General features: G+C 38.4%; 1 protein-coding gene and 1 long non-coding RNA gene across 7 annotated transcripts in view; one reads left to right on the forward strand and one right to left on the reverse strand.

Moving 5' to 3' along the window:
* Nucleotides 1-3,634: 3,634 nt before the first annotated feature.
* Nucleotides 3,635-27,116, reverse strand: CNR1 (cannabinoid receptor 1). Of its 6 annotated transcripts, XM_038554706.1 has the most exons (4): nt 26,880-27,116; nt 25,345-25,427; nt 9,024-9,189; nt 3,635-8,856 (listed from the first exon to the last, which is right to left on the reverse strand). In XM_038554706.1, exons 3-4 carry the CDS (start codon nt 9,108-9,110, stop codon nt 7,708-7,710), a joined length of 1,236 nt encoding a protein of 411 aa, XP_038410634.1. In that variant the 5' UTR covers nt 9,111-9,189; nt 25,345-25,427; nt 26,880-27,116; the 3' UTR covers nt 3,635-7,707. The 6 variants fall into 6 exon arrangements, with proteins under 6 accessions (XP_038410634.1, XP_038410633.1, XP_038410631.1 ...); XM_038554705.1 differs by lacking the exon at nt 25,345-25,427 and having other exon boundaries at nt 26,880-27,115; XM_038554703.1 differs by having other exon boundaries at nt 3,635-9,189; nt 26,880-27,115.
* LOC111098352 overlaps nt 26,519-27,224 on the forward strand; it is a 28,593-nt gene continuing 27,887 nt past the window's right edge. The window contains exon 1 of the long non-coding RNA XR_005368004.1: nt 26,519-26,813. This is a non-coding gene — a long non-coding RNA (uncharacterized LOC111098352). The remainder of the gene's footprint in view (nt 26,814-27,224) is intronic.

A 27,224-nucleotide genomic window follows, 5' to 3' on the forward strand; every position in this document is an offset into this window, starting at 1 on the left:
CTGAATAGCTCCTACTTGGTCTTCAATACTCAGCTTCAATATTCAATATTTCTAAGTCAGTTACTTGTGCTCTTTCTGGTTTTCCATAGCCTCCTCTATTTTAGCATTGATTGCATTGTATTAAGATGACCTGTTTAAGTGTTCATCTTCTTTCATTAGATGTTAAGTAATTTGATGACTTATCATGGTAGATACTCAATAATTGTTGCTTGAATTGAACAGAATAAATGCACAGTACAGTTTGATAAATGGAAATTGGCTTGTAGCTATCAACTCAGTAATGTAGTACCTAAGAGAAAATCTGAACTCTACCACTTACTAGTTATGTGACCTTGTGCAAGCTACTGTCTGTCAAATGGAAATCATAATGTGTCACGGGCCAGTTAAGAGGTTTAAATGAGATGATGCATCTCCTAATAAATGGAATACATGCTAACCATTATTTTTGGTGCCAAGCACAAGGTAGGTTCTCAGTAAATATCTGCTAACTTGCATCTTACAATTTTAACAAGTCACATTTTATTGACTGATAGAGCATTATTTCCTAGGTGCCTTGTTTTATGTACAAGTTAAAAATAAAGCAAGTTTTTTAAATTAAAAGAATTAAAATGAAAACTATAGGAAGTGACCAAATTGCTAAATCCACTATTGTAGGTAAGATGAGGAATGTATTTGTAGCACACAGGTCTGGGGATAAAATAAATCAAACTTCCCCTCAACCACTGTTTCAGTTACCCAAAGTGAGTAATGAATCTTACTAGGCAAGTAATAAAGAACACAAATTTAATTTATTTTGACATCCAGAAGAGATTTGATCAAGTTCTTGAATTGCTACCATCTGGAGATGAAGGAAGGAAAACACAAGTATAGTTAGAGCCACACACCTCATCACATCCCATGCTCCCTTGCAATGTGGTGAGATGGAAAGATCCAGAGTTTAGAAACAAAGGATCTGGGTTTGAGCTCTAGAGATTCAACTTACTACTAACTACTGATGTGAATTTGAACAAGATACTTGACCTCCATGTACTACATGTATGAAGATGTACTGCAAAACAATAGAACTTTGGGCATTATTTTTACTAGGCATTCTGGTTAAGTAATGGTGATGTTCTTCAACTTGCATTTCCTAGAATATGGGAAGCTTGCAATAAATAGTTGTGGACTATATGGCTTTAAATGAATAATGAATGGGGATCCCTGGGTGGCGCAGCGGTTTGGCGCCTGCCTTTGGCCCAGGGCGTGATCCTGGAGACCCGGGATCGAATCCCACGTCGGGCTCCCGGTGCATGGAGCCTGCTTCTCCCTCTGCCTGTGTCTCTGCCTCTCTCTCTCTCTCTGTGTGTGTGTGACTATCATAAATAAATAAAGAAAAAAAAAATAAATGAATAATGAATGAATGACTGGAGTCACTGTGGTTTCATAAAAATACTATGGGTCTTGGAATCAAGGAAGACCTGGGTTCTAACCTTAGTTATGTAGTGTTTACCTCACTCAGCTTTTGACTCACCTATGTTATAAGGCTAACAACATATACATCATAGAGTTACTTGAGGACTAAATTATATATATATAAAGTGCCAATGTAAAGTTCTGGCACAATGTAGCTTCTTTATTCCTGATTATTAGTTAAAGGACTTATGTAGACATTAACGAAATAACTAAGATAAAATGAATTACATTAGTATAGCCCTTCACAGTTTTCATAGCTCTTCAAAACATCTGATATTGTCTGATCCTACTGGTATTTTCAGAGCTGGCATTTTTTACTGATGAGAAAACCAGATCAGAGGTGGTAGCTTGTCCAAGGCCAAACAAGTAGACAGTGACTAATACAGAACTACATTCTGGGTCTAAATAATTTCCTAAGTGTTCTTTCTAGCACAAAAGCTGCCTCTGTCAGCCAAAGCTGGGTATCTTTGAGACTTGCTATGATTCTGATGTTGGTCAAAATGTGGGTATACTGGATAAGGAGTATTTGAACATTTTCAAATGAATCAGGCTTACCTAAGGATGTTAGGAATTCTAATATATTTTTGGGTTTTTGTTTTTGAGAAAGAGAGAGAGAGAGAGAGAGAACCCCAAGCAGGCTCCATGCCTAGTGCAGAGCCTGACATGAGACTCAATCTCACAACCCTGAGATCACGAACAGAGTGGAAACTAATAGTCAAATACTTAACTGACTGTGCTACCCAAGCACCCTTCTAATATCATTATTCTTAAACAACTGAAGTGCTGCATAAGTCATCTGTTTCTTAACAGTAAGAGAAAAGTTATTCATTTGCCTACAATTATTTGAACACCCATGTCTAAAGCAATGAATAAGCTGCTGCAGTCAATACTGGGGAGTCCCAGAATCTCATTTTTTCTGTTAATTCAAGTCTACAGCTCTATTATTTTAATTAATTCCTTACCTCATTTCATTCCTTCCTGTCATTCTCTTTTCTTCTGGATATGTCACAGGGAGCTATGTCTCCTATAATCCTATATATTCATTCCTTAACATTACCAGAAACTTCTGAAGAACAGTAGCCCAATGACCTATACTTTTAGATGTGTAGAAACTAACCCATTCTTCACATTTCATCACCTCCTAATCAGATACATACACTCCAAATTTCTCTCACTAGCATTCCGGCACAGGAAGTTGAACAATGATAATGTGTATTCTTCACTTTCTGTGTTCCAGTATGGAGCCAAAAACTTCACATGTATCACCTTCAATCCAGAAGAAACCCTTCTCATAGAATATTCTAGAAGTAAGGGTGGATTTTTTTTTCCATCTGGAATCATCTATGGGGGACACTATGGAGACTCTTGCATACCTCACTTGGTTTTCTGTTTCTACATCATTCTGAATGTATATTTCACTATCAATGGCAACACGAATTATTGATGGGGGATCAGTTTTAAGTTTGTATCTTTTTCCCATCAAGTCCCAATGTAAAATTTAAGAACTAAGAACACATGTCATTTGCTTTTCTGTTAGAAGCATTCAGATTATGCAGTTAACCACAGTGTTTCCTGAAATAGGCAGAATGCTAAATTTTTATTTTGTCATTAAAATAATAAAAAGAATCTATTTTCAAATATTTGCTAATTTACCATTTGAAAATTTTTACTTTCTTTCAAAATTAACTGATAACATACTTTCAGATAATAAGAATGTGTAAACTTCATATAATGCTTTTTTTTACTTCATAAAATTTTCAAACTATTTTTCTTCCTGTTCAAATAAAATTATATTTTTATAAGTTATGTTGAAAAGTATCTCTCTCACATGGTTTAGAATTTGTGTTTATAAATTCCACAGATTTATATATTTTGCTAAATCTGCTAAATTCCAATTTCATTTACACATTGTGAACTGTGCATTACCACAAAATCACTAAGCCCTTTAATGAAATAATGCTTTAAAAAGGTATGGCAGGGTTTTTTCCTTTATTATATAAATAATGGCTTTATGCATGTTTTTCCTATGTTAAAAATGACTACATTAATCCAATCTGTCCTCATTTCTCAAATAAAGTCAAAAGTGCTTTTTGGGAACAAACCGGTTCTTCCACAATCTTTTAGAACTTAAATCCTGAGTGTTTTAATGTTAGACTGTGAAATAAGGTGGAATTCAAAGGCATTTTATGTTCTTCATGAGAATCTAGAATTTTTATTTGATTCCAGGTAACTTTGGACAATAAACATGATGGGATGTTTTCTCTTTGAATAAATAACAATTTAATTATATCATTGAAATAAAATATAGTGTGGGCTTAATACATTGTAAATATTACGAAAGTACTACTTTGCGCTAGTAAGTTAATGACTGAAGCTACATTGAATAACAATCTTACTAGTACCTGTGTACAAAGTATTATACAGATTACTAACGAAGATATTGCAGCGGTTGCAAGGGTGTTACCAGCTTAACAAACATCTAACAATACGATATTCTTCTAAGAGGAAAAGGAATAATGTTAGATTTACAGACAATAAAGATTTATGCTTCCCAGTTGAAACATTGGAAATAAGAATCCAGATAATCTGGTGTCTTGGTTCATACTACCACAAGAAAAGGTTTCCTTTCTTGGGGACTCTGATCCCCAGCAAGCCTAGTACACGAAGTTTACGTGAAGATAGGTTTTAGGATGCCACAGCAATGTAAGGAAATTCTTCTATCTGAAAATTACTGATTTGTAGGCCACTGCTTAACCATCTGACTTTTTTTAAAAACCTATTTACATACATTCAGCCCAAATCAGTAGATAAAATGTTTTGTCTATATTACAATAGGCATTGGTAACATTTCATCAGAAGGCCAATGCAAGACAATCGTTAATAGCCATTGCCCAGCATTTAGGATATTTTAAAATATCATACAAATATACAGTTAGATTGTGAGAAATCTAATTTTGCGCATGATATTGGTGGTCTCTTTTACAGATGTGGAATGGCAGAAATGAATCAACAGGACAGTAACTATAGTGCTACTCATCCGGGGCCTAATTCTCATCTGGTTGTTGGACCTATTTCCTGCAATGTGGGTTTAGGCAGCCAAAATTCCTAGACACTTAATGCCAGATAGGCTTGACTCAACGTGGTGGGGAGGCTTGGGAAACAACTCAAGTGTAGGCATATGTCTGCAGCTTCTCCCAGATCCCTGTTTCTTTTACACAAATTTCATATGTAATGGAAAATTAGAGGTTCTTGGAAACAGCCTTCCTTGTTTAAATGAAACTATTGGTCTAGGACTGAAAGATTCATCATTACTCTGAAGAAACTGAACAGGTTGGGAATTTGGCCCTTTCTGAAGACGTATGTGATAGTGAAATGCATGGTCAGGACAATTATGTTACCCTCAGAGGAAGATAGGTGAGTCTGAAGTCAGACCTTATAAAACTTATTGAAATTTAAATTATATTTAAGTTAATGGGCCTAATTAAGGGACTAGGTAATGAATGATACTAATGAATGGTAATTCTAATAAGTATACTCATTAGGGAGAACATTGGAGTCTCTTGGGGTAGGAAACAATATTAAAAGCATCAAAGTGAATCAAACTAATTGAAATGTTTTAAAATGAAGGTAGTGTAACACACATGTGATGATATTTCACAGATAATTCTTAGAATATCAATAAGCACCAAGTTTAGTGCTGTCAGCCCCATTGTCCCTTAATTTATTATATATGATTTAGATCTTGAAAGCACAACACACTATAAAATCTACATTGCATACACAGAAATACAGTTTCAAAAATGAATCCTGGAATTTTTCTATAAATAACAAGAATTTCATCTCCACCAGGTCTTCACAGCTGTGAGAAGAGAGTTGGTACTGCCTCGTGAGCTCTGAAACATGTGGGTTAACATTTGGGATAATGTGGGACTAAAGACTGGCAATTCTTCAGTGGAACCAGACCACGGTGAGTTCTTGTAAATAATCTTTTCTCTCTCTTCTAAAGAGATCTTATTCTTCCTCTAACACCCTGAGCCCTCCCGTGTATATATCACAGAGAGGTAAGGTGAGGCAACCAGCAGGCAGATTTGAGCTGTTTATACAGACAATTAAATCTATCCCAGCTTGGCCCACAGGGTACATTCACCTGCAGACCATACACTGCACAAGAGGTCACTGCCCCAGTAGGCTGCTCATCTATCTAGAGAGCTAGAAATCACCAGATAAATGCTAGCTCTCCACTTTAATTCATGCTATGCATGTCCCTGGGTCCGGTAGGAACCATGCTTTATCTGGGTAAGGAGAAGACTGTTTGTAAGTAAAAGCTGTCAGAGTCAAGTGGCTTCCGAACAATATTAATGCTTACTGGGAAAGAGCCCAATTCTGAGCACCCATGGTACCATTAAGGAGTATGAGGGTGGGGCATGAGAAAAAAAAAAGCCATGCACATCTTTATACTTTAGCAGATCCTGCTAACCAGGAACAGGAGAGAGGCCTATTCCTTCAAATCTACCCCATCAAAGCCGGGTCTTGAGTTGTCAGAACGGGCCTCTAGGTGAAGCACAGAAGCAGCCACATGTCATTCAAGCCTCAATCACAACTGTGTGGGCTCCTCGCTGCCTTTTTTCTGTCTCACCCACTGTCCGACGGGCCTCCATAGCCACATGGACCAGACCTGGTAGTCTTACTTCAGCAAGCGAGGTCCAGTGTTGCTTAATCAGGGTCACATAACTACATACTCAAATGACAAATGTTACCATGGGGTTTCTAGAACCACTTCGCTTTGATGATTTACCTCCCCATGGACTTGGTTGATATTAGGTGCTCAGAAACTGAGACACTCACTTCCCAACACTGACATGGTAAATACAGATCTTCACTTGCATGTTTGTCATTTATTCTTCCTTGTTAGATACTGGTCTTAACAAAATATCTAAAAGTCAATTGAGTAGTTCTTGACAATCTCTAAAGGAGGGGGCAGTTTTCTGAATGTTTATGGTCAGTATTTTTATCAACGAGGTTTCTGGAAGAACTCAATTTTAGAAACTGAATTCATGTGCAAGAGTGCAGCCAGTGGTGAAATTTACACTTGGTCACAGTTTTCTCACTTTATGACATGACTGGAACAGTTACAGGATAGAAACACGCACACACACACATTTATATTCACACTCACACACGGTATAATTTTACTGATCCAGACAATACTTCTTTTCAATTAAGAAAAAATGAAGACTCATTTGGCCACCCAGGCATGGAATCTACTTAAACCTGGAATCTAAGAATGCAGTACTCTTCAAGTAAACAGCAATTGCACAGTGATAACAATATACATTAAGATTGACACATGCTGTCTTAAGAGGTCTAGTAATAGCTAAAGACTAAAGAAAGTCAGAGATGTCAGCCAGAAAAGTCAATATGCCTTCTGTCTTCCATTCTGATTGTAATCCATCACCCAACAGAACAGCCATAGTCCAGAAGATAATAAATGTCCACGTATGAAAATGCAGGGCTAACAAATTTTTAAGTGTCAATGAATTCTGCTCAATACTCTGGATAGTCTTCAAATTCTTCTTGTTGTATTAACAGAAAAATAAACCTTTATGGTTATTTCAATGTCAAATTTAAATAGATTGGAAAAAATATTAAGGTTTCTAAAGTCACGGGCAATAATTTTTTAAAAAGTGGTCTCACTGGTGTATATCCACAGCTTATGTCCCATTGTTTTCATGAAAGTCTACCTTTCAGTTTTGCTGAACTAGACAAATATAAATAACACACAGTGAACACTGATACACATCTCACATGACATAATACATTTTACAAAAGAGCTCTACTTTAGTAGTGTAACTTGTAAAAGTGGACATCTCCGATACTTATGGACAAATACATTTCACATTATAATGAGAGTTGTGGTTACAAAGGCATTACTCATTTGATGGTGTTTTCCTATGGGTCCTTTGACTTCAGACTGTGTAGCCACAGGTTTCTCTCCTATTTCGCTGAGACTCGGAAAAAGCTTCAGTCACATCAGCAGCAAGCTTCCTTCACTGTAAACCCCTGAAGAACTGAGTTTCAGTACCTACACTATCGAAATGTTAAAGAACAGGTAACTGATCCTGGTGACAATCACCTTTCACTGAGCATGGTAAACTTAAAAATATATAACCGATGAGATGACAGACTCTTCTAGATTTTTAAGCTTTAAAAAAAAAAATGAATTTCTTTTCCTGTGCTGCCAGGAAGGCATCAGGCTCACAGAGCCTCGGCAGACGTGTCTGTGGACACAGACATGGTCACCTTGGCAATCTTGACCGTGCTCTTGATGCAGCTCTCTGCGGCCCTGTGAACACTGGCTGCGTTGTTGGCGTGTTTGTGCAGGCAGTCCGAGTCCCCCATGCTGTTATCAAGAGGCTGTGCGGTGCCTTCACACGAGGGGAACATACTCCGGAAAGCATGTCTCAGGTCCTTGCTCCGCAGAGCGTAGATGATGGGGTTCACGGTGGAATTCAGCAGACAGAGCATACTGCAGAACGCAAATACCGTCTTAATGAGCTTGTTCATCTTCCCAAAGACATCATACACCATAATCGCAAGCAGAGGGCCCCAGCAGATGATTAAAACCACAAGGATCAGAACCAGGGTCTTGGCCAGCCTAATGTCCATGCGGGCTTGGTCGGGCCGCGTCACCTGCACCTTGCCATCCTCTGATGTGTGGATGATGATACTTTTCTGGGTGCCGCGCTGAATCATGCGGACCGCGTGGCTGTGAGCCTTCCAGAGGATATACATGTATGCATACACGATAAATAGCAGCAGCACGCTGGTGACCCCGATCCAGAACATCAGGTAGGTTTCATCAATGAGTGGGAAAATGTCTGAGCAAACGGACTGCAGTTTCTTGCAGTTCCAGCCCAGGAGAGGCAGCACAGCAATCACAATTGCTATGGTCCACATCAGGCAAAATGCCACCACAGCCTTGGGCCTGGTGACAATCCTCTTATAAGCCAGGGGCCTGTGAATAGATATGTACCTGTCAATGGCCGTGAGGAACAGGCTGCCTACAGAGGCCGTGAAGGAGGCGGTGACCCCACCCAGTTTGAAAAGAAACACATTGGGGCTGTCTTTGCGGTGGAACACGTGGAAGTCAACAAAGCTGTAGACAAATATGACGCTCCCCAGGAGGTCGGCCACTGCCAGGCTGCCGATGAAGTGGTAAGAGGGCCGGCAGCGGAGGCTGCGGGAGTGGAGGATGACACACAGCACCAGCAGGTTCTCCAGAACTGTGAAGGTGCCCAGTGTGAGGGATAGCACGGCGATGGCCAGCTGCTGGCTGGGGTTCAGAATCATGAAGCACTCCATGTCCATGAAGTTCTCCCCACACTGGATGTTCTCCTCATTCTCCTTGTAGGATGAAAGGGACTTGTTGTAAAATTCGGTAATGTTCACCTGGTCTGCTGGGACTAACTGGGCATTGTCTCCTGCAGTCATCTTTTCTTGGAAGGGACTTCCCCTAAAGGAAGTTAAAGGAAATTTCTGTGGGAAGTACCCTAGTTTGGATGCCATGTCACCTTTGATATCTTCGTACTGAATGTCATTGGAGCCCACGTAGAGGAGGTCTGTGGTGATGGTGCGGAAGGTGGTATCGGCAAGGCCATCTAGGATAGACTTCATAACCTCCGTCTTGGATTAGGCCAAACTCAAAATGACTGAGAAAGAGACCCGCAGCAGGGAATCCTAACAGGAGGGAAAACAAAGAACCTGAATGATGAGAAGACTGAGAGAGTAATAAAATTTTTTAAAAATCTACTGTAAACATCCCAAATGTGTACCATCACATTATTTCATTCCTGTCTCAGAGCCTAGATAAAATCCTTGTCAGATACAGTCAACAAAATGAGTCAGCCAGCCAGAGAAAAGCCACCCAAAGTTGGTGATGTGGTGGCACACACTAGAAATATTTCTTTCCTTATTTAAGCTGTCTGGATTTAAGCCACTGTGTGATCCTGTACAGACCTCCAGAGGCCAAGAGTCAATGAAGGAAATGTGTCCTGGGCATGGCATGCACTCATAGTTGCATTAGAAAGTATTCACCACCTGGCTTCTACTGTCACAGCAGTGTCCTAATGCTGGTGAGGATGGGGGAGAGCAACATGTCACACAATTTTTGCTCTTGGAAGACTTTATCACCTTGTCACACAGCTAAGACTGAACGTACAGCACAGCCAAAGTATGAGATGGTCTGGAATCAGGGACTGTGTTATGCGGCCCATGTGCTGAGTGTGAAGGGGGAGGGAGAGACTTCTGAGCACCAGAAGAACAGATGACCATGGGGGAAGATCTGGATGCTGGCCTGATCCAGCAGGCAAGTTTCCTCTCCCAGAGGAGACATCTGGACCAATGCATGGCTGAGGTGAACTTAAAAAATGTCTACACCAACCAAGAAAAATATCATAAAGGGCAAATTTGCACTGAGGCTCAGGGGAAGACCAAGATCTTGAACACCGGGCAGCAGTAATGATGGAAAAAAGTGCTTCCTGATAGTGTCTCCATGAATGGTGCAGGGACACAAGCATTCTAAGAGACAGGAAACAGGCCTCGATGCTGTATCATCTAGGCTTTCCATGTAGACAGCACCAGAAAGACGGATGACTGAGAAAAAGGGGCCAAATTTTAAGGGCTCTTCAATTCTAATATAAGCAATTTAGTTTTGTTTCAAAATAAACAGCCAGGGAATTGATTTTACTATTTATAAATGTTTTAAAACATGGCTATTAGGCTCTTTAGTTTATAAAGATATTAGAATTACTGAGTGGTACTTATAATATTTAAATAATCATAAAACCATCATTTTATTTCCTAACTGTATTTTTCTTTTTTTTTTTTTTAATATAACCCACTGTGTGTAGGGGGAGATAGTTATTATCTTGCAACAAATGAAAATGTTCTGAGTTCTCCTACTAAAATACAGGGATCCTACCTATCTGAATTAATGATTAATTCATTCATCCATTCGACAAATCATGGAGCACCCAGTACGTGCCAGGGTGGTAGGTTGGTACTAGGTGCTCGGCATTAGTGGTTTCAAGAAAGAATCCACGTGGATGGCTCTGTGGTTGAGCATCTGCCTTTGGCTCAGGTCCTGACCCCAGGGTCCTTCAATCGAGTCCCGCTTCAGGTTCCCCTCAGGAGCCTTCTCCCTCTGCCTATATCTCTGCCTCTCTGTCTGTGTCTCACATGAATAAATAAATAAATAATCTTCAAGGAAAAAAAAAAAAGAGAGAAAGAATCCCTATCACGTAAAGTATACAGTGTGGCAGAGGACAGACAGCTGACCCGATAATTATGATGAAGTGTGGTGACAGCTCTGACTGGAGATATACCAGATGCTGTGGGAGCAGCCGGTCTAGGGTGGTTGAAGGAGGTTTCCCCAAGGAAAGGATGTTTATGCCAAGAATATGTAGGATCAGTGAGTGGAGACAGAACACGGAGGCAAAGAAGAAAAAACTAAATTCATACCTTAAGTATCACAATGTGGTTTTTTTCTTCTGTTTATTTAGTAACTTGGAATAGGGACACTGTGCTAAATGTGGCCCACCTTGCTCTATCCTGCCATCCTGGAGTCCAGGCTGTCTGCTGAGTCAACTCTGCTCTTTGTAAAGTTACATTTGCTAAACAACTCCACTTACATATAATTTTCACCCATAATCTGAGGGACACAGAAAATAGCCACAATTTGTGAAGACAGCTGTTAAGGGTCTTGGCTTATTCTCAAATCTAACTTTTGCCTCTCAACTCCCACCTGTACTCAAACACAGAGCTCGCTGGCCCTAGGAGACGTGCTGCTCTTGGGATCACACCTGCACACCTTCCTCCTTCCCTCTGAGCCTCCCTCTGGCCTGAAATACGCATTTCCAAGATGTCTGTTCCATTGATCTTTCAAGACTTACCTCCATTTCTGACATCTCCTTGGCCAGCCCTTCCCTCCAGGCAGAACTAGTTCCACCAGTTTTCCCCTACATTTCAGGCCTCCCCACACATCATTTAACTGCGAACTTACATATTTACTTCCATAACTAGAAAGTGGTTTCCAAGCAGAGGAATGGTGTCTGATAAAATGATAGGAAAGAGAGGGCTGGTCTCCCTTAGAAAATGTTCACATGAACCTAACAGGTGGCAGTTGAATTTTATTAACTGGTGCCTGAAAAGAGTGATTTAATAAAATTTATTTGTCTTTTCTAAAATTAGAGGAGAGAAAGGTAATTAATTCAATGGACATTTGGCCTGAAAACCAAAACTGGAGTCTAACATTTCTTATCGGGAGCCAGTCCAGGACTTCCAAACCCTAAGTCCTCTTATTTTTCAAGTAACTAACTTGCCTTTCACACTTCCCAATTAAAAACTAATTTATTTGAAATTTTGATCACTTATACGCATATATTACATTCATATGATTCCAATTTCAAAAGGCACAGAAGGATGTACAGCAAAGCCAGTTTCTCCCATCCCCATGTCCCAACCATCCTGTTTTACTCCCAATGGCAAGAAGGTCCTTATTATTCTTTCCAGAGATATTCCATGCATATGCAAGCAAATATATAAATTCATTCTTTACTTGCTTTTTAACAAACACTGATATACTGTATACACTGTTCTGCATCTTGCTTTTCCATTTAAAAGTATATGTGAAGACAGTTCCACATTGGTCCATGAAACCTCCCTCCATTTAGCAGGTGCCCTAAGTATCCATTAAATGAATGTGACCAGCCTCCTTCTGATGCAGGTTTGGACTGATTATCATCTCTTGCTTTAAAATAGTGCTGCAGCAAACTACCTCCAGTCCTGTCTTTTTTCACATTTCATATGGAATTATGACTAATCGTATTAGTCGTCCAATCTTGTACCTTGAACTTACCCTGGACTCCTTTCTTGGCCTCTATAATCAAGCATACCACAAAGTCATGCTGATTTTCCCTTTTTACGCACTTCTGGGGAGCTTATTATGTGTAGGTGGCATCCTGAGCCTCTTATGTCTATCCAATTGTTCATTTTTCACAATGGCCCTATGAGACGGGTTACCACTATTATCCCCATTTCACAGATGAAAGGCACAGAGAGGGTAAGGAATTTGCCATTCACACAGCTAGTAGGTGGTAGAGCCAGAAAGAACCCAGATGTTCTTGTTCTAGCGCAGTGTTGTCTAATAAAAACGTAATGTGAACCACATACACAATTTTAAAGTTTCCACTACCTAGGTAAAAAGAAAAAGGGAAAAGATAAAATTAATTTTAGTAATATATTCTATCTAACCCAATGTATCAAAAATATTGTTACTTCAGCATGTGGTACTAGCCACATTTGAAATTCTTAATAGACCTATGTAACTAGTGGCTACCTTATTGGACAGTATGGGTTCAGAGCTGTTTTTAACATTAATGAACCATCATCCCTTTAACCTAAGCCAGAGATGCTACTATCTCCCCTCTTTTCCCCACTGATGCCAACTAGTCAAAACACTAGTTCAATGAAGAAAACATTGAATTAGGAGTGAGCAGACCAAGATTACTGTGAGACTTATACTTGGGCAAGTAGTTAATTTCTCTAAGCCTCAGTATTTCATCTGTAAAATGGGGATGATGATGATGATGATGACGATGTTGCCTAAGTCCCAGAATTGTTCTAAAAATTAAATGAAAGAAAGAAAAGCAGATAGCACACTTCAACACAGGACCTAGCAGAAAATTTAAGTCTTTAGTAAATATTATTATCATTAGTACTGTGACTCTTGCCAATATATTATTTCAAGATAGCACATTTCCTTATTAGATCATAGGCTGATTATTCAATTTTTATTTTTGTCTCAGCACTTGAAGCATGAAGGAAATAAAAGATGCATACTTGGGTGAGGGAGGAGGAAACGTTATTGGATGTCTATTATATTCCAGGAATTCCAGAGACTTCACACATATTCTATCATTAAATTGTCAAGACAATGACAACTCTATTATATCTATTATTGCTTATTTATAATCCCCACTTCACAGATAAGAAAATGGAGGTCATTAGATGTTAATGTAAATTGTCCAGAAAATGAAGAGTTTGTAGCTGAACCCATGTCTCTCAGACTCCAGAGTTTTTGCTCTAGGACTTTATGCACTGTTTTAGGAATTAACAGTAACTAGAATGAAGCCATTTTTGCTTTCTGTATTATATTCAGGTCTTCCAGCTTCTTACAAACTCAAATTAAGGCATTTTGTCAATAGTAATTAAGACTACCTCCTACTAAATCACTATTTCCTATCCTAGCCCATCTAGGTAAATCTGCCTACTGGCATGGCCTCAACGATTAAAATTTTAGTATCTGGAAGACTTTTCTTCAGTAATGCAAACCATGTGTGCCTGTGATTTACTCTATATTAAGATCACCACATATGTGATCACAATTTCCAACTTTAATGCAACCAAGCACTTTAATTAAAACGAACTAACTTGTTAAATCTGAGCCAGAGCCTGGTGTGGTTATGAAATATAGACTAATTTCTGTCCAATATCAGCCAACTCTAATTAAGGAATACAGTTTTAAAGTATATATGGATTTTGTGCAGTTCAGTGTCAAAGTACCACTGTGCACAGGCTACTTTAACAGTTAATGGGATCATGACGGGAAAGCAGCCCTCTGCATTTCAGTAATTCTTTCCTTTATTTCTACATTTGGCTTATTACAGTAATTTTCACCTGATTATTTTTTGCATTGATAATTTTCTTTGAGAGTTCATTAGTAATGCAGTTTAGGCTTTGGGGGATGCAGCTGCCATTAATTTTGTTTTTGTTTGCTACTGGGAAAATCATAATTGGAAATTTCTAGCAAGATGTGTAGATGCACCTATTAAAGAAGCAGTTGGTTTTTATTACTGTTATAGTAAAACAATGATGGAATGACATTTAAGGGGATTTTCCTAGAATTGTTCTTAAAAATATAAGAACTTATTCTAGTAATTTAAGCTATAAATCACACCTTTATAAAAATAAAAATATTATACTATGCTGAATCTATTATTTTTTTGAAAAATCTCAAATGTTTAGAAGGACACTACCTGTTCTGTTGGTCCATCTCACTAAATGCACACTTGTTTCTCCATCTACCACCTCCAAACTTAAATAACTGGCAGGCTGTGGTATCACATCAAAGAAATGTTCTGGGTATATCAACAGCATGAAGTATTCCAAAGTCTACCTAGAATCCACATCTTTGTTTCTATACCCATTGAGGGTATAAAACATACATGTTATGATTAGGGTTAGTATTGAGTAACAAAACAAGATTTCAAATATTTTCTTTATAAGTCTTTTCAATATAATTAATAGCAGGTTATTTTAGTCTTCACTCCCCTACTGAAGATCTTCTTTGTTTTAGAGAGACATTCAATAATTTAGATATTTATCACGGTTGTACCTGGAGTCAAAATGCTGGCAGTTCTGGCCTGTGCAGCATCTCTGGGGGGACATGCAGTAGGCAGTATCTGCTCCCTGCAGCACATCATGTCTAGTTAGGCAGAAAACCCTCTAGAAGCATCAAAAGGACCAGTGCTCCAGATATAGTTATAGACTGTCTCAGCCCCCCAGCCTAAAGTTATAAATACTTTAAGGACAAGATGCCAAGCTCATAGTTTCTAAGTTGACAGGAGTCCAGGATATAAAATGCAGGAGTCCCAGGCCCTTGCTTAAATTAACCCTCTCATTCTCCCTTATTCCATTGTTGGCCCTGTGTTGTTCTACTCGGCTAGCTTTGTAAAAGAGTCTTGCAAAGCATTCATGAGAATGAAGGTGCCAGTGGATGTATTTGTTATTTTCCATTCATTTCTGGGAACAAGTCTGGTTTCTACTAATTTGATCAAGAAAAAGTAACTTGATAATGTATTTCTCTTAAGTTAGTAGGAAAATTTTAGTTGACCCTCATAATTGTATTATGTCTAAGACATGTCCTCAATATACATGGCAGATCTCATGGGCCAGCACTGTAACTCGATGAATGATGCTTCTTCTATGGTTGAATGGGCAACTGAGTCTTCTCTAATTCTTACATAACCATCAGAGTTTTGGAATTATTAAAGTACTTTGGTCACTTTTTGCATTATCTTCTATAGCAAAGAGAAGGATTGACTTAATTATCCTGATAATTCAGGCAAAAATACATAATCCTTCTTCCTTGTATTAATGTCAGTTCCTTTTCCCATACATAAAAGAAAATTCCATTATGTAGGTAAAGCTCGGTTGGTTCTCAAAGCTTTAGCTTTTCAATATTTTGTAACGTGGAATAGAAGTTATTAAATGCACCATTGTCTCTGGTCTTTGTTAGCAAGAAAATATATTTCATGAAAATATATCAATTAATATGAACTGAATAGACATTAAGGCACTTACGAGGCTATATTTCTGTTCAAATCTAACCTGAAGTATGCCTAATTATCTAACATTTAAAAGCTTGTTAAATTTTAAAGAATTTTTGGGCTTAAAAAATGATGCCTTTAAATCTACATCAGATTAAACACTCATATTAGGTGATGAGGCCATAAGAAAAGCCTATCACAGAGGCAATAATACGAATGAAATGATTTGTTGACTTTTATAACCAATTCCATTTATCCATTTACCATTTCATTTTGTTCTACTGTTTTGATGTTTCCTCTTACCAAGTGCCTTTATCTCTCTCTCTCTTTTTTTAGAGAGCTACCTCTTCTACATATTTGTAAAGAAAGTAATCAAGCATAATTGATGCAGCCTTCCCTTAAAAAAATGCAAAATTTTCAATTCAATAGAAGCCATCATCCTGTATACAAAATACTCCATAAGCCTGTCTTTATCATGTATGTAAAGTTTGGTCATTACAAGGCCAGCTCATAAAACATGTAGAACCCAGTAGACAGGCTGTCTGACAGTTCATTACCAAGGACAGCAATAGTTTCAAGTGTGTTACATGTTGTCCAGGGGTGCAGCATACCTTTCAGTTTCTTCCTTCATCTTTCAACAAAGTACATTCTCTTTGAATGCATGAACTACAACTTAAGTCCAACAGAAAAATCAAGTCTTATTTCTCTAGTTTCAAATCTTAGAGTGACTGGGTGATTTGGGTGACTTAAATGCACAACAGAGAAAATTCCAATTTCCAGATATTTCAATAAGAAATATTAGATTGTTTATGTGCTAAGAATATATTTTTTTAAAATTTTTATTTATTTATGATAGTCACACAGAGAGAGAGAGAGAGAGAGAGAGAGAGAGGCAGAGACACAGGCAGAGGGAAAAGCAGGCTCCATGCCGGGAGCCCGACATGGGATTCGATCCCGGGTCTCCAGGATCGCGCCCTGGGCCAAAGGCAGGCGCCAAACTGCTGCGCCACCCAGGGATTCCTAAGAATATATTTTTAAAATATTGACATGCATTAGGTGCTATCACAATCCGCATCCTACCTATGAGCAAACTGAGGCTTTGAGTGTAAGATACTTTGCCCGAGGTCTCTAACTAGAGGGGCAGAGAACCAGAACTCAACCCAGGGCTGCATACCTCAAAGTCCTTGCTCTTAACTTTGAGGTCCAGGAACCATATAATAAGACACGTTCTTTCGTTTCCAAGGGGGGAAGAACTGATCTTTGGAAAAGGAGGTAACAAACAGTACCTGATCATTTTACACAGTAAACAACTAAAATCTGAAGGAAGGAACTGTTGACAGCAAAAAAGATTAATCATAGCCCTTGCAAATCATCCTTGTCCTGTGGTCTTCAGGGACAGAGTATGATAATTAACTATAAGCCATAAATCCTAACCCTGGATTAGCACCTTATTTTCAGCGACTGTTGGCAAATAATAAATAAAATCTAACCTGTCTTTGCCGCTATTTTTTAATTAGATTTTTTTCCCCTTCCATTTAGTCGATTGTAAGGATTGATGGTAATGACAGTTTCCACGATACCAGCAGGGAATGGAGAGGACACCTTCTTTAGTTCTGAATGGGATGTGATGGTTGTTAGTAAACAAAAGCTTGAAGCTTTCATTCCCATATGGAGAAATTCAAACTCACTTGAAATCACTCAATTTCCCACCATGAGCAGCGTGGTTTTGTTAGACCCAGATGGAAGATGACTCTCTGTGGCCAGGTCCTAAGATGCTGGCTGGAACCAAGGGAGAAGAAATTCTGTAAACCTTGATAAGTCTCCAACAAGGGAGTGCTTGTGACAAATTCCTGGTGCCCAAAGAGCACAAAGCTGTGTGACTACAGCAATGTGGCTGATGGATACAAAGTTAAAGGCCCTCACATGTTTCATGTAACACATTTTTACTGGGTGCATACTCTGTGCCTATCACTGTAGACATTAAATATGTATCCACGTATTACACTTGTATAATGGATATGGGTCAAGGAAGCAAGAGAAATGATTTTCTGTCCCACCCCACTCAATCAAATAAAGGTTCATCCATCTGTCCTTCTCCCACAGATGACGGAATAGGATAGGATCTGAAAACATGTCATAGGCATATGATATTACATCACCCAACGGTATTGGGTCATGTATCCCAGTGATTGGCTTGTATAATCTTCTTCCTATATATATGCTTGAGGTTTTTCTTCCAGGAGAGAGGATAGGCGCTGCTGAGTCATCCTGTGGCAGTCTTTCTTGTGTCTTGTGTCTAAATCCTTCAAATCATGGACATCTTGAGAGGATGGACATGTCCTATATGCCTCACGTGTCCTCTGCCTGGCACAGTGCCTGGCACGGGGTACATACTCAGTACCTGTTTACTAAATGAATGTCAGTGTGCATCAGAGACAGGGGTATCTATATTAGTAGAATGACATTTAACTGTGGATAGTTTTCCCTGGCATAAAGTCAGTTGGTTATTAGGGAATTAAAACTGAGTTTTGGTCTCATACAAACATCCACTTGAAACAAAACAAAACGAAACAAAACTGCCCAAGTGTAAAGGTCACATAAAAGGCATCAACAATTATTCATCCCTGGATCTTTTCCCCTTTTATCTCATTGTTAAACAGAAGTTATACTGATGGCAAGTGGAAGCTTTAGGCAAAGATCAGGTATATATTTTTTATTCTGATCCTTGTTAAGCCCGGGTGTATGTTATGAACTTCAATGTTTAGGCACAAACAATGATATACAAAGAGATTTCTGTGACATGCACAACCTTGAATGAATCCTGATCACATGCTGTTGATAGACCGTTAAAGACAATGTATAAAGTTATGATTATAATGAAGTTTTTCCTTCCCTCAAATGCATGTTATTATGCATTAATCTTTCCCAAAGGGATTTCTCCATGTGCAATAGTGTTTTCAAAACCACTTGTCAAGAGAAGTTATGTGAAAATTCAACCACTAGATGGAGTGGCTTTTATAAGCCCTTAGGAATCAATTTGTTATTCTATTCAGTGGATATAGTTCTTGCTTTGGTTGAACAACTTCTCCTGCTACAACATTTTAAGTATTTTACAACCAAATTAATTAAAACATAAATAAGAAAATATGTTATGGAGGGTTAAAATGGGTTATTATTACTGCCTACAAACCTAATTTTTAATTGCTTGTTTGGGACAAAGGGGCATTGAGAAAATTTAATATATTGATAAAATTAATTGTGAATATTTGGAATTTTGCCTCAAGAAAGTAATTAGGGATAAATAAAGGAAAGTAGTTCTGCTGAAAACAAATGATATGTTTATGCCAAGAGATGCTAAAAGTAAGATGGGAATATCTTAGGAGCCCAAAATCAATTCTAATAACAAACCTAACTCATCTCTATTTTATGAAACATTTGGCTTTCCAATTTCCAAATACAAATTCACCAACACAGGCCATAATTCTGTGATGAAAAAGAGTGGAAATTTATCATTACAGGGGCAACAATGGATTATTTCACAAGAGAAGTGAATATTTCTTCAAGTAGTCATACAAATCAAGGATATGGCAGCTTTCTAAATAATTCAATTTCCTTCCCATCATTCTCTCACTGGAATAATTTTAAATAAGTTTTTATTGTGTAAATCCAGGATTCTCTTCAAACATGATTTTATAAATTAGGTACTTACGCGCCTTCTCCTTTAGCTGAAATGTTAAAAAAAAAAAATCGGTGTGTACTAACACGAAAGATACAAACATAAAAATATACTTTCAAGATGCAAATAAATATGTACAAACAACCAGAAGAAATAGGTTTCAGTAAAGATGAAAAATATGCTTTGGAAATGTAGTTTCAATTAAGACAGAAGTGTGCAAATTGGATGCAAGTACAGGATTTTGAGGTCACTGAAACCATGAGGTGGTTCTTTTGTACTCATTCAAGGTCAAATCCTTCCTAGGACTTGTATGGTGCAATTTTGGATTATGAGCAGAGCTGAGGAGCTGCGAGTATTGTGCAAAAGTGACGTGAAGATAAAGAACTAGGAAATAAGATAGGTGAGAATGGGCTGGCCATCCAGGGTAAGTACATCTCAATGAACCATCTAAGCAGTCACACAGCAGTCTGGGAGAGCACACAGAATTATTTTATAGGTCTCAAGGGGTGGTCTCCCAATCAGTAGAATCAGCATGACCTGGGAACTTAGGAAAACAGCAAATTCTCAGGTTTACCTCAGACCTACACAATCAGAAACTTCCGGGTTCGGGGCACAGGTGTGTTGTCACAAGGCCCTCCGCAAGATTCTGACACACTCTATAAAGTTTAAAAACCACTGTTAAAGATTATGGAGACCAATGGTAAAGACTAAATGGTGGGGAGGGATAAAAATTAACCTTCAGGAATTGAGGATAGGAAGAAAGAATATTCTGTGGGTGTAGGTTTTTAGCTCATTGAAATGGATTGCTAAGGGAGCCCGCTCATGATAAAGTAATCTCCCAAAGAAGATGTTTAAAACCGTGTGACTGAAATAGAATAATGTGGTCTAGCCTGAAAATAAACATAACGAGTAGGGAACCTCTCAAGGTTTTTTGGTCTACAATTCTGGGCTTCTTTGCACTTTTCCAGCAAACTGACTGTTATATTTTTGACCAACAGAGAAAAGTGGCTTCAAGATATAATATGTACTTACCCAGCATGCAGACATAACTTAAGAACTCCACACACCATTTTCTCCTAATTCTATTTACAAAGACTGCACAAAGTTTTCTAGAACTGCTAGCTATTCCTTTCAATGCCACTGTGAAGGAACCCATGATGACTGAGAATAAAAGAACGGGAAACCAGTAATAGTAGTTAACATTCAGCTCATTTTTTTAAAGCTGGAAATGTTTCTGTTTCTGTTCGTCTCTTCCTCGAACTGTAAAATAATGTGTCACAGGAGATGCACCCAGAAAACAAACTAAAATGGAAATTTTGCAGTAGGCCCAAGTAATGCAGATCCGCTGCAAATTAACTTACAGAATTAAATTATGCAATTTATACTGCTTATAGCTGGCATATATCTTGCAAAAATACCTAAAAGTTATAAATATATGGAAATGTATCCCAAAGTACTTAAATATCTGACTTTGGGCAGACTGTTTCCTCTCTAATTATTTCATCAATAAAAATGGATCATAGATTACTCATACTTAGTTTCCTTAGCTGGGGACTACAATCATCCAAACGTTTTCCCTTTTCTGGGGTTGTTTGTAAGAAGTTTTGATATAATTTCCAAAACTAATTGTCTATCTTCCAAAGTCAAATTCCCTCATATGCAAAGGCACAGAATTCTTTGGACAATCTTTTGCTTACTTCGGTTATGTATTAAATCATTCAGCTTTCCTTCTTCTCCACATGCATACTGGATGCTCACCACAACTTGCACAAATGCTAGAGAAAACATTTACAAATTCTGTAGCAGTGCATTGAAATGAGTTGAAAATCTGGTCCATTTAACAAGCCACACTGGAATAAACCAAAATACACAGATCATAGTGGCATTAAATTAAGTGTCTTTTCTAAAGAATAAATCAGGTTGATTACTTTTAAATACGGCTGAATTAAAAGCAAACACGACTGACAAAGGCATACTACATATGGTATTGGTTCACTTACTATTGAATATCTTGTTTAGCCTCTTGGCCAACAGAAATTGGTGTTATAAAGTTTCCTAGTGCAAATATCCGTACATGAAAGGAGAAATTTGTTTTTAAAAAAGCACACCGGAATTTATCACCAATTTAAATGTAAAACTCCTTGTAACTTAACTCAATTTATGGAACTCATTTTCCAATTTTCTTCTCTAAGTATATGGTCTAAAAGAACAGATGAAGAAATAATGAGGAAAGAAGGGAACTCTCCCATTTAAACATAAACTTTGAAAAACATTATTTCCTAATTATATTTTATTTTAATTATATTTAAATATACTACTGACATACACAGTTTGTGAAAGCATTTGCCAGTATATTCAACTACCACAACAGATTGCCTGGCACATCTTTGAAAAATGCCTCTGCTTTTCTTTAAAAAGCAATAGCATGGAATTTGCTAGTAGGAATAAAAAAAATAGATATTACATTGTCAAATTTAGGAAACTATACTGCACTTTATCTTCTGAAGTCAAAAACAAATTTTAAATGCTTTTCAGAGTTGGTAATGATGGTAAAGAGTGAAGCCAAAGATATCAAATTTCTACCCCATGAATCCAAACTCTACACAATTAAGAATCCAAACCCAAGTGGAAAAATAAGAATTAGATAATAAAATATTGTGCTCTTAGAGAAACATGATTTGCCGTCTGTGTTAGGAGAAAAAGGAGCTTAAATCCCTAGTTGCATTCAAAAAATGCAAAATCTATCTTAAGAAGCTTATTCAAAAATACAGAATATGATACAATTGCACAATAGGTTAAAAAAAGAGTTGGCTAAGATATATTGGTTCCCATCTAACCAGTCTCAACTCACATATTCAAAAACAAGAGAAGACAAAACAAACAAAGCAAAACTTTGAAAGCTTTCCTAAAGTGCAGGTGTGAAAATTTCTCCAGCTGGGGCTACAACAGAATTTGTAGTATTCCAGAACAACTGCTGTGACTCTGCCAGGCTCATTTGCTCAGGTTTGGTGAGTAAACAATTCTTCCTTCGAAAACCCATACAAACCCAATAATAAACCTTGTGCTAACCTGTCCAAATGAAACTGTAAGTGAGAGGATATCCAGAAGTTATTTGTTAATAATTATATGCAAAATACTTCAAATATATGGAAAAATATCAATGAAAACTAGCTCAAGAATCTATTTGTAATGGCAACTGTACTAGAAAAACTATTATAATGAAATGTACTTTACTTTCCATGATGCACCCTGTCCAGTGAAGAAATATGACCCAGGAAAGCTTTTAGTAAATGTTTTTTGTTAAGAACCAGAGGTAATAACACTGATTACTTTATGTAATGGCTTTGACCTATTATCACTGATAGGTCATAAACATACCTCTTATCCATTCAGGCCTATTTGAGATAGAAGTTCCGCTAACATCAAACTATTTGAGTAATACCAAGAGAGGCACTTGAAAACCGCTAAAAACAACCTTCCCTTTCCCCCCTCACATATTTCCTATTGTTTTGACTTATTTGTGATGGCACTATAATGTGCTGTATATTACAAATATACTGATATTAATATGCATTTTGTGATATAGTAATAACCTTGTATTTTTTTTCTCCCAACTTTCTTTCCAAAAATAAACAACTAGCAAGATTGGTGAAAACGGTATTAAATACATCAGTCAGTGTTGATGAGAAAACTGTAATCAGATGAAGTTATACCCGTCCTGGCATCTTTGCAAGATTCTCAGAACACATGAGACTGGGACGGATCTCCACTATTCCGGAAAATCAGAACGGCCCTGTTTTGATGCAAGGTGGATACTTCTTTTGCCTTGAGTCTTCTGTGTCCATCTGCACAGCTGTCTTGAATTTGGACATTTCCCCAAATTCGTAGAATTTATTTAAAATCTGAATTATATATTCAGATATATGTAGACAACGGGTCTAAATTTTTATGTCAGCCATGACACACATCTATGAAGAAGTTTGTTCATATAGATGTATACAAGTGTGTTTATACATCTCAATCATCTAAAATTATGCAGTATATAATTTGATGTTATATATTTTCTGGATGACATTTATTGTTTCTTTTAGTCCAGAACATGTCTGGGAGAAATCTGAGTTGATCTATATCATGTTATACAGTTAACCCAATCTAATCTAAGAAGATAAGTTCCATTTCACCATCAGTGAATTAAATGATTATCAAAAACATTAAATAACAATTCAGTGGCAAAGTGTCATATCCCTCAACCCCTCAGAAACAGTGTGCATGCAGTTATAATGGAAAGTGAACATTGCTATGGGAAAAGAATTAAGGAAGCATTGGAGATGGGGGGGGCATGAAGTAAAATCTTGCCAATACAATGTGTATCGATTGGTTTTGATTTCCTCTGATTCTTTAACTTCTCTTCCAATCTTCAGTCAAGAAGAGAAAAAACAGCAGAGTTTGCAGTCCCTCAAAATATAGATATACAATATGTAAACTTGGCCTGAGCAGTTTTTCAAACAATGTTGGGTCCAGGTCTTTTCAGAGGCAAAAGCAGAATTATAAATAATTTAAACCCGAAGGCTGGTTTCCCTCTAATTTTTTAGTTCAATTAGAAAATGATGAATACAAAAACAGAAGAAACAGATTACACTGGTGAAGACACGGCATCCTTTTTGCAGGAAAGAAAGCTCTCATCTGTGTTCTTCAGGCAACTGAGCTAACATAATTACCCCAAGAATAACACTCAGCAACCTCAAGGACAGGCTCCATCTGACTAACCAAATTCAAGACACTATAACCAAATCTCGTTTTATTCATCACGTGTGGTTAGGTATCTCCAGATTCAATTTATTACTCCTTTTTTTTTTTTTTTTTTTTTTTTTGCAGCATTCCTGGAGAGCTAATTATGGGAAATAATCCCTTTTCTTATTAGGCCAACTGTTTTCTGGGAAGAAACATTTGGTAAGCGTGGTGAACTATCAACTGCTATTATAAGTTCCATTTCATCATAGTTTATTCTTCAACAGCCCAGTATTCCAACTCTACCTCCAAATACTAATATGCAACACAACCAAGGAGCCTGTCTAAATTTCCTGGTGGTTCATGTTAATTCTGAGTCAAAGCAAAGAAGAATGTCACAAGATTGTTTTGAAAGAGTTTTTCAGGCTCTGCCTTAGTAATTAATAAGCTGACACTGCATACTAAATACTTATCAACACAATCAAAGGGGCTGCTTCTTTCTTGAGGAAAAATAGGTAAACTGAATCAAGGAGTTCTCTTTTCGAATAGACTGTAATGTGCCACAGATATAGTGGTTCTTCCAGAGAATTTCATTCCCAGCAGTTTCATCTTGGTAACATTTAACAATTTCACTATTTTAACATTTTGAAATGCCAAAAAGAACACACTGATCCTGCAGCTAGGCTTATTAGAGAGGAACGATCTCACAAGCGACAGGGAGGCACAGAGTCCACTGGGAAAAGGGTAACAGAAAAAAGAAAACAGTGGATAACAAACAAAGCCGAGCACTACTCCAACGTGAAATCAGATTTTCACCAAAACGTAAAACTTTACACACCAAATCAAATAATATCATCTATGGTTTATTTAAGGGACGAGGCATCATATTCTTTTAATATGCATATATATTGAAGCTATCTATTAAAATTGGGGGGGGGGCGTGAATATCTAATCTGCCTTCCTAGCAATGAGTATGCAAGCATAGTAATTTTATTTATGAAAGGTCAGAACTGAGCATTTCCCCCCCTGTGGCATCACTTTACCCCCACAGAGACTTAGGAACACAATGAGACCTTTCCCCATCAGACACTTGATACATACCTCAGCCAGGATTGCTCCTTGCTTGGAGTGGGAGACATCTTTGGAACAAAAAGAGTCTGTGTACAGTAAGTTCTCTTGATAACCTAAAATGGATTAGTTTTTTAAAAAAAAAAAAAAAACACGTCCGTCCTCTTGCCTCTTGCCCAACTACAGCAACTGCTATTGTGCCTACAAGTAACCGCTTGCAGTATGCAACACTTAAAATTCTGGAGGTGTGTGGCTTCTGCTCATGTATGGATATAATCAGGAAATTATTTGTCTCACTTAAGAAACTATGCATGGCCTTTTATTTTGATAAAATTGCTCTTAACTGAGTTAGAGATTAGGGGAGGCAGAGGGGGGGGAGGACAGGGAGAGAGAAAAATCAATCAGTATATCTTCCCTTGCAAACTGTCAGTAGGGTGGGATTAGAAAAGCAACACTTTAAATCAGACAAAGTCCTATGGGAACCTTAAAGGTTAGTTGCTCTGAGCTTCTCAATATTCTGCAAAATAGATTGATGGCAGTGGTCACCTCACTGATACTCAATGTCCACTGAGTTTACGCTAAGAAATTACATTTCCCCCATTGTTGAAAAGGCATTAACTTGGTAATAAAATATGAGGAGAAGTTGTGGGACCCGTAGAGATATCTTTCAACACCTTTAAAACCAGTAAATCTGTTGTAATCTCTTATTAAATGCCCAAGGATGCTTAATGTATCGAGAAGCAACAACAAAGACAAGAACATTCTACACTTAATTTAAAGGGAAATAAAAAAAGATGGGAGGCAAAATGATTAACAGATTACTATTTTTTCCCCTCATCTGTTCATTTTAAAACTAAAATTAGAAACATGCAAGTTGCTTTCAAAGTTTCAGATGACCAAATGACAGTTTCTCGCGTCGGTCACTGCACACATTTGCACTGGGAGAGGCGATCCATTTAGGATTGTGAGCCTCACCGAGAAATGTCTTTCACAAACACAGTAACTTTTTTTTTTCCCCCATCTAATGGCTAGTTCTGGGTTAATGGTTCCATCAACATTCAAATTTAGATGTTCAATGTACATTTATTTTTCCTAAAACGGAGTGGTTCCTGCAGCTACATTTTCTACACCAAAAGTTTATTATGACATACAATTTTTTTTTTTTACATGACACTTCATATTTTAGACAGTTTCTAGGTTTGGTGCAGAGATCGGTGTATTTCTCCGGGAACACTTAGTTGCTGACACGGTTTACAGACATTCAGCACCAACTCAAGCGCCTGCTTTTTTTCCCCAACATGCACAATTACACGTCTTCTAGCAGCACACAGGAGTGCACACAAGGGGTGCACACACATTCAGTAAGCAGGAAATGGTAGAAACCTCCAGAAGTAGCACTGACCACCGTTTGCAGGCTGGGGCTCTACGGCTAAGTAAACATCGACGCACGATTCGCTCGCACGGACTAAGAACTCCGCGGAGGACACTCGGGGACCACACCGGTCAGTACCCGAGGGGGCGGGAGGCGGACACAAGTCTGTCCAAAAGGCAACCCTGCCAGGTCTTACCCTTCGCATCCCCCGGTCCTCGGGGAGAAGCTCCCTCGGCACCTCTGGCCGGCGCAGGGCGGCTTCTCTGCAGGGACGAGCGTTCCGCCCGACTCCCCGGAGCTCTGCCCGGAGCCGACGCGCCCCGCCCGGGCCCGGGGAAGGCGCTGGCGCCGAGGGAGCCTCGACCAGGCGGAGGCGGAGAAGAAGTGCAGGAGGCAGGGGCGGCCGAGGGAGTCGCCGGAGGGAGGCGGCGCCGGCGCGGGGATGCGGGCGAGGCGAGGCGGGGCGGGGCGGGGCGGGGCGGGGGGAGCGGGGTGTGCCTCCGTCGGTCGGTCGGTCAGTAAGTCAGTCGGTCCACGCTGC

The sequence above is a fragment of the Canis lupus genome, chromosome 12 (genome assembly GCF_011100685.1).
Source record: "Canis lupus familiaris isolate Mischka breed German Shepherd chromosome 12, alternate assembly UU_Cfam_GSD_1.0, whole genome shotgun sequence".
In the NCBI taxonomy this organism is placed as follows: domain Eukaryota; kingdom Metazoa; phylum Chordata; class Mammalia; order Carnivora; family Canidae; genus Canis; species Canis lupus.